At 43.7% G+C, this 7,065-nt stretch overlaps 1 protein-coding gene across 3 annotated transcripts in view; it reads right to left on the bottom strand.

Moving 5' to 3' along the window:
• NEK4 (NIMA related kinase 4) overlaps nucleotides 1-6,588 on the bottom strand; it is a 36,215-nt gene extending 29,627 nt beyond the window's left edge. Inside the window, exons 1-5 of one of the 3 annotated variants that reach the window (XM_059161139.1) lie at nucleotides 6,288-6,588; nucleotides 4,257-4,523; nucleotides 2,458-2,655; nucleotides 1,948-2,055; nucleotides 404-558 (exon numbers count right to left, since the gene is read on the bottom strand). In XM_059161139.1, coding sequence (XP_059017122.1) covers nucleotides 404-558; nucleotides 1,948-2,055; nucleotides 2,458-2,655; nucleotides 4,257-4,523; nucleotides 6,288-6,380 — 821 coding nt within the window. In that variant the 5' untranslated portion in view covers nucleotides 6,381-6,588. Of the gene's footprint in view, nucleotides 1-403; nucleotides 559-1,947; nucleotides 2,056-2,457; nucleotides 2,656-4,256; nucleotides 4,524-5,902; nucleotides 6,050-6,287 lie in introns of those variants that run through there. The other 2 variants (XM_059161142.1, XM_059161141.1) reach the window with 2 other exon arrangements.
• Nucleotides 6,589-7,065: the final 477 nt, after the last annotated feature.

The raw sequence follows: 7,065 nt of genomic DNA on the forward strand, positions 1-7,065 counted from the left end.
TAAACCTCAAACATGCCCTAATCATGCAATTTTCCTTCATGTTTTAAAAAAAACTCACCACGGGGGCGCCTGGGTGGCTCAATCAGTTAAGCATCTGACTCTTGATTCCAGCTCAGGTCATGACCTCAGGGTCATGAGATCGAGCCCCATGTCGGGGTCTGAACTGGGTATGGAGACTGCTTCAGATTTTCTCTCCCTCTTCCTCTGCCCCTCCTCCCTTCTCTCTCTCAGAATAAATAAATAAATAAAACTTCACCATAAATTCTCATATGAGAATTATAGAAGCTACCTTCTTTTTTTTTTACTTTTTATAATTTAAAAAAAAATTTTAATAAATGTATAATTAGAAGCTACCTTCTTTTAATCAACTATTTAGCCATCTATTTGTAAGGAAGCATCTTACGCCTTTGTGGCCTCCAGAAACAGAGAGATCTGGCGCTTTATGTAAGGCTGCCTCAGGATGCTCCTCACGGAGGGTCTTTCTTCAGGCCTTTTGCTCAGCATTGTTCTTATCAGTTCTGCCAGCTCTGGGCTATAATCTTTTGGCATTGGTGGCAGCTACAAAGAGAAATAATATCACAATTACGACTCTGGTCTTGTGAAGCCAAGTATAAGGAAAAAGTAGACGTTTCCCAATATCTCTTTAAAGCCATCATACACAGAACCAGAAAAGAGCCAGCATACAGCAATCTTGCTAATGTCCTTGTCATAGCAGCAAGTTGTGAGACTGTAAAAGTAGATTCAAACCAGCAGTCCCATTTGAGGACTGTCTCCTTCAGAAATAAGACCACGAGTTCCTAAAGACTTATGTACCGGGATATTCACTGCAGCCTTGTTCTTGCAGTAGTAAACGACTGGGAACAACTTAAATGTCTAGCTATAGTATAGCCTATGGTATAGCCTTCTAATAAAATGCTAGGCAGCTTCTTAAAAAATATGACAGCTATCAAACTACAAAGATGTCCCACATATATTAAGCATACTAATACGTACTGCCTGATTCCATCTTAGTTACTCTCTAAAAGCACCTGTGTGTATATGGGCATATATACACCCAGACTGTTTTATTTATATATATATATATATATATATATATATATATATATATGTATATGTATATATATATATATACAGACAGGAAAACGCTAGGAAGGATACGCACGAAATTCCTAGCAATGGCCATCTCCAGAGGGGAGAAAAGAATTTTAAAAAGAGGGGAATTTACTCCTTTCTCGTTTGAGACTTAAGTAGTAGAATTATGGGTACATTTTACTTTTTGTGTGTTTTTCAATATTTTGAAATTAAGAAAATGAGTCTTGGCATATTAAAATCAGTAGGCAGTTTACAGCTTTGAAATTTAATGGCGTGTGGATGGCTAACACTGCAGAGGACAGCTAGCCTCATGGAAGTAACATATACACGTGGTTGCTCTGGTGTCTCTACCATGCACACTGCTTTGTGCAGCTCTTCACGGGCTACTTGTAATTGTGATTATCAAAGGAGCATCACCCTCAAAGAGTAGACTTATCATCATCATCATCATTATTATTATTATTTTACATCATTGCAAAATGTCTTCCAAGCTGGGAATGGAATGGGTACATTGCCCAGAGCGGACTCCTTTTAGATGGGGCTCATTTAACCACAGTGGCTCAGGGGAAGCTACGAATATCCTCTCAGGGCACCTGAACATCCTGTGGTTAAAAGGCGATGGTTTTCAGAAAGCCATTTTTTTCAGAACCATTAAGCAACCTTTACAAATTAATATTGAAATATGATCAATCCCTTCTCTTTCTAGTTCAACCTTCCCCATGGAAGGAGCTTACATTCCTACCTATCTACCTGACATCAAGGATGACTCATTTTTGCCAATAGCTACTTACAAAGCTGCATTAAATTAACCTTGCTTAAAATATTAAAAACAATTAATTTCAGAATAGTCTTTACCTTTCCTTCAATAATCCGATAAACTAAAGAATTCATGTCTTTTGCATTGAAAGCATGCTTCAGGGTGGCCATTTCATAAACACAGCATCCCAGTGCCCAAACATCAGACTAGAAAAGAAAAATAGGAAATAATCAAATGTCAGAATGCCTATGCCATTTATCCTCTGAAAACAAAACAAAACAAAAAACATTTTCAGGGCACCTGGGTGGCTCAGGCAGTTAACATCTGCCTTCAGCTCAGGTTATGATCCCAGAGTTCTGGGATTGAGCCCCACATCGGCCTCCCTGCTCAGCTGGAGCCTGCTTCTCCCTCTCCCCATGCTGGTTCTCGCTCTCGCGCGTGCTCTCTCTCTCAAATAAATAAATAAATCATCTCAAGAAAAACCGAGAAACAGAAAACATTTTTCTTAAGCCAATTCACAGAGAATCCCTCTGACTCTCTGTCTTATGGGTTCTGAAGTTATACTGTCCTAGAGACAGGGTGAGCTGGCATATGCAACTCAATCCTACCTTATAGTTGTAAGGTTTGTTTGAAAACAATTCCGGGCTCATGTAGTAGGGTGTGCCAATGAGGGTGCTAGCCATGTCACAGTGGTTCTCTAACACTCGAGCAATTCCTAGGTCACCCACTTTGATGATGTTTGTTCTTGTTAAGAAGACATTCTGAGTTTTCAGATCTCGGTGAAGGATGTGTTTTTCATGTAAATACTGAGGAGAGAAATAAAACTTCATTAAACATAAAAACACTTATCTACTTACTTATTCTTGACTTCTTACACAACATCAACAATTGCACAAGTGAAAGCATCTCAGTCATCTAAATATCAAGACACTACTGTTCTATCATCTCTAAATAGAAAGTGGGATTTACAACTTTCCAAGGCAGGAAATTTTGTTCCATGCATTAATTTGCACCAGTATCCTTCACAACTGTTGCTGGGTACTTTGACAATTTCACCATTTAGCATTAAACGGATCCACTTAAAAATACACTTACAAACTTCCCCTGAAGGGAGGAAGACAACTTGTACAGAGTCATATGCACAGTCCCCTCAGACTCATGAAATCCTGAGCTTAATAATATTTCCAACTATAACAAGATCACTTCTATTTAGTCAGCATATATTTTTTGAAATTATTTTTATTAACATATAATTATTATTTGCCCCAGGGGTACAGGTCTGTGAATTGTCAGGCTTACACAGTTCACAGCACTCACCACAGCACATACCCTCCCCAGTGTCCATAACCCGGCCACTCTATCCCTATCCCCCCTACCCTCCAGCAACCCCAGTTTGTTTTGTGAGATTAATACTTTCTTATGGTTTGTCTCCCTCCCCATCCCATCTTGTTTCCTTTTTACCTTCCCTACCCCCACAACCCCCGCCCTGCCTCTCAAATTCCTCATATCAGAGAGATCATATGATAATTATCTTTCTCTGATTGACTTATTTTGCTCAGCATAATACCCTCTAGTTCCATCCACATCATTGCAAATGGTTCTTTTGATGGCTGCATAGTATTCCATTGTATACACATCACATCTTCTTTACCCATTCATCTGATGAACATCTAGGTTCTTTCCATAGTTTGGCTGTTGCAGACATGGCTGCTATAAACATTGCTATAAACATTTGGGTGCACGCGCCCCTTCGTATCACTACATTTCTATCTTTAGAATAAATACTCAGTAGTGCAATTGCTGGATCATAGGGTAGCTCTGTTTTCAACTTTTTGAGGAACTACCACTCTGAGTGGCTTGCATTCCCACCAACAGTTAGACAGCATATCTTAAAATTTACACAAGGTCAATCCATTCTGGACAAGTCTGCCCAGTTCCAGAGTGGTATTCCACAGTCTCACATTTGAATGTGTGTATATTCAAACAGACATGTTTTGTATTTCCACTCACTCTGCCACAGTGGAGTTAAAGCCCATATCCCCACAGTTCAAGCATGTTAATTAGCCCAACCACCTTCCAGTATGACACAGCTGACCAGTTGATAACAGACATGGTCATTTGTTGCTTTGTCAACTCAGGACCCTTAGAATTGATTTTGGTATAAATACTAAATGAACAGAGAACTGGTATCCCTTGCAAACTGAAATCCACATCTACTTCAATATAGACACCATTCATTCAGAAATACTCTAATGCTATAGCAAGAGGCCCTAGGTCCACTTCATAAATGGTTTTTTTTTTTTAAATACATTTTTTTCATGTAAGCTTTGGGGAAGGATTTTCCTAAAATCCACTTGCCATCCCCCTGTCACCCTGGAGCAAGTGGAATGCTGTGTCTGGACAGTACCTGCAGAGCCATGGCAATCTGAACAAACCATTCCACCACCTGACTCTCAGGCAGAAGCTGCCCCTTCTGTTCTTTGAGCTTTCGGTACAGATCACCTCCTTCGCAAAAGCCCATGACGATGTACAGCAGACCGTCACCTCCCTCCCACGACTCCTTGTAGGTGACAATATTAGGGTGCTTCAACTGAGACAAGAGCTGAGCTTCCTGTTCAGCGGCTCGTCGCTCTCGGCTTGAGGCATTTCGGAGGTTCAGCTTTTTGATGACATACTACAGTGAAAACACGTTGATTTTACAATGTGCAAATAAGCATACAGTTTTATACGTTCAGAATATTTAAGAGTTCTCCTGACTGTCCTCAAAACCAACCTTCTGGAGCCTGTCAGATAGCCTATTCATTCTGTTATTCACAAAGCACAAAACTGGGGAAAAGGGGTGTAAGTCTTTTGTAATATTTGTAATTTGTAAAGATTTGTAAATTATAATTTACTGATATTTTCAACAGCTTATACTTACAACAGGCTGGAGGATCACAAAGAATTTATTATACTTTCCACCTGTATTTTACCATTTCATTAATGGCTAAAAAATGAGTCCATGTTAACATACAACTCTCTGTGTCAAATAAATAATAAAATCTAAAAAAAAAAAAATTATTCCCACTTAAAAAAAAAAAATCAGGGGCGCCTGGGTGGCTCAGTGGGTTAGGCCACTGCCTTCGGCTCAGGTCATGATCTCAGGGTCCTGGGATCGAGCTCCGCATCGGACTCTCTGCTCGGCGGGGAGCCTGCTTCCTCCTCTCTCGCTGCCTGCCTCTCTGCCTGCTTGTGATCTCTCTCTGTCAAATAAATAAATAAAATCTTTAAAAAAAAAATCAATATCCCCTAACACCTAATTACATTGCTTATGACCAATGAACAGTCTATGCAATCCATTAATCAAAAGCATATATATATATAATATATATGTGTGTGTGTGTGTTTTCTAAAATATAAACTACTGCTCAAGTGTGAGGGACTCTTACCACCATCAATATTCCATCCTCCACTCAAAAATTCATTGACACTCCCATCTCATCCCCTTATTGCTACTGAATAAATCTCTTATACCTGAGCTTGTGTTCTAGGCAGAGCTACCAGCCCCTGACATCAGGCAGAATAGGCTAGCGGGCCTTATACTTGGGACTTTTCAGCTTATCTGGGGGCACTGCCATTGTCCTGGTGTAATTATTAATAGCACCTCCTCTCAGTTTCGAAACTGTCCCAGTTGGTGCGACACATTATATGGTCACCCTACTCAAAAACCATTTTAAAGAACTGGCTCATCATCCTGAGGGTCACGGGATAAAGGGCTTTAAAGACAGGAGTGACAACATTAGCTGTAAGTTTTAGAAGGATCCCTGAGATGGCAATGAAAGTGATGGACTGAAGAGCGAGCCAGGCGTCGAGCCAGGCGGCAGGGGAGGATCCGTGGAGGCCACCGCCCCAGCTCAGCTAAAGAGCAGGATGTCCTGGACTGCAGTGATACCAGTGGAGAGAGAAGAAGCCTGCTGGCTTAGTGGACAGATGAATGGGGGCAGTGGTGTGTGTCAAGAATGACCCTTGGGTGTGACCGGTTTGGGCAACTGGACGGCTGGTGGTGCTACTCACAGAAATGGGGACCGGGAAAGGTCTGGCGGGAAGGTGATGGGTTTTAAGTGAGTCCCGTAGTCTCCGGGTCGGATGTATGCGGCCCTTCCTCCAAAGAGTAATACCCGCCAGGCGCTGTGTTAGACTGTGGAAATGGATGACCTGACAGAGCTGTCAAGAGCCGAGAAGGTGTGTAGATCAAGGGTAACAATTAATACCAAGGAGAACTACAGGGAGTAGGGGCGCATATTACAGTAAGGCCTGGCCTAGTCTTGGTGGCATGGGACGGGACGGTTTCCCTGAAGTGACATCCGAGGTGAGTCCACCCGCAGCCCAGCCTTTGGACGGCGGCCTCGGCATATCGCTACCTGCCCTCCACCCCCTGCCGGGCCCCAACCCCGCCGACCTGCCTGCCGTCCCGCCGGTGCCTCACGAGCGTCACCTCCCCGTAGCTGCCCCTGCCCACGACCCGAAGGTAGCAGTAGGCGGCCAGGGGCATGTTCCCGGCGCCCGCCCAAAGCTGGGATGCGGCGGCAGCGGCGGCCAGGGTCGCGGGCCGCGGCGGGAGACCCCGCTCATGCCCAAGAGGCCGCGGTGCTGGCGGCTGCTGACACTGTCTGGCCCAGACGCGAGTTCGGAGGCTGGGCCCACAGCGACGCCGCTGCCATAGCGATCCCGGCTAGCGCAGTCCCGCGCATGCTCCCACGGACCGGAAGCACCCACCACAAAGCCGAAGCGCTGGGCGGCCAGAGCGGTTCCGCCATCCAGGAGGACCCGCCATAGAGCTCAGGCTCCGGGGGGCCAGAGCGACTCCGCTGGACTTAGGGCGCGCACCTTCTGCCTCAGTTCCACCGCCGAGAACTTCCGGGTTGCCGGGCACAATAAAATAGTGGAAGCTTCCACGTATTGAGCACGTAGTTGATCCCAGGTGACGAATGTAAGATTCGTCATTTTTACATTTTACAAATAACTTTATTAACCTCCTACTATGTGCCAGACCGACAAATTCCCTCTCCTCCCGAGGCTCCCATTCTAATCGAGGGATGACAAGACTAGAGTCTACAAATAACATGGGTAATATTGGCTTTATCACACAATGGTTAACGTAATGCATCTAGTAATCCGCATACCACTACACTTCACCCCTAAAAGCTTCAGCTTGTGCATTAAGAAATGCAAAGTAC

The sequence above is a fragment of the Mustela lutreola genome, chromosome 2 (assembly GCF_030435805.1).
Source record: "Mustela lutreola isolate mMusLut2 chromosome 2, mMusLut2.pri, whole genome shotgun sequence".
NCBI classification, from domain to species: domain Eukaryota; kingdom Metazoa; phylum Chordata; class Mammalia; order Carnivora; family Mustelidae; genus Mustela; species Mustela lutreola.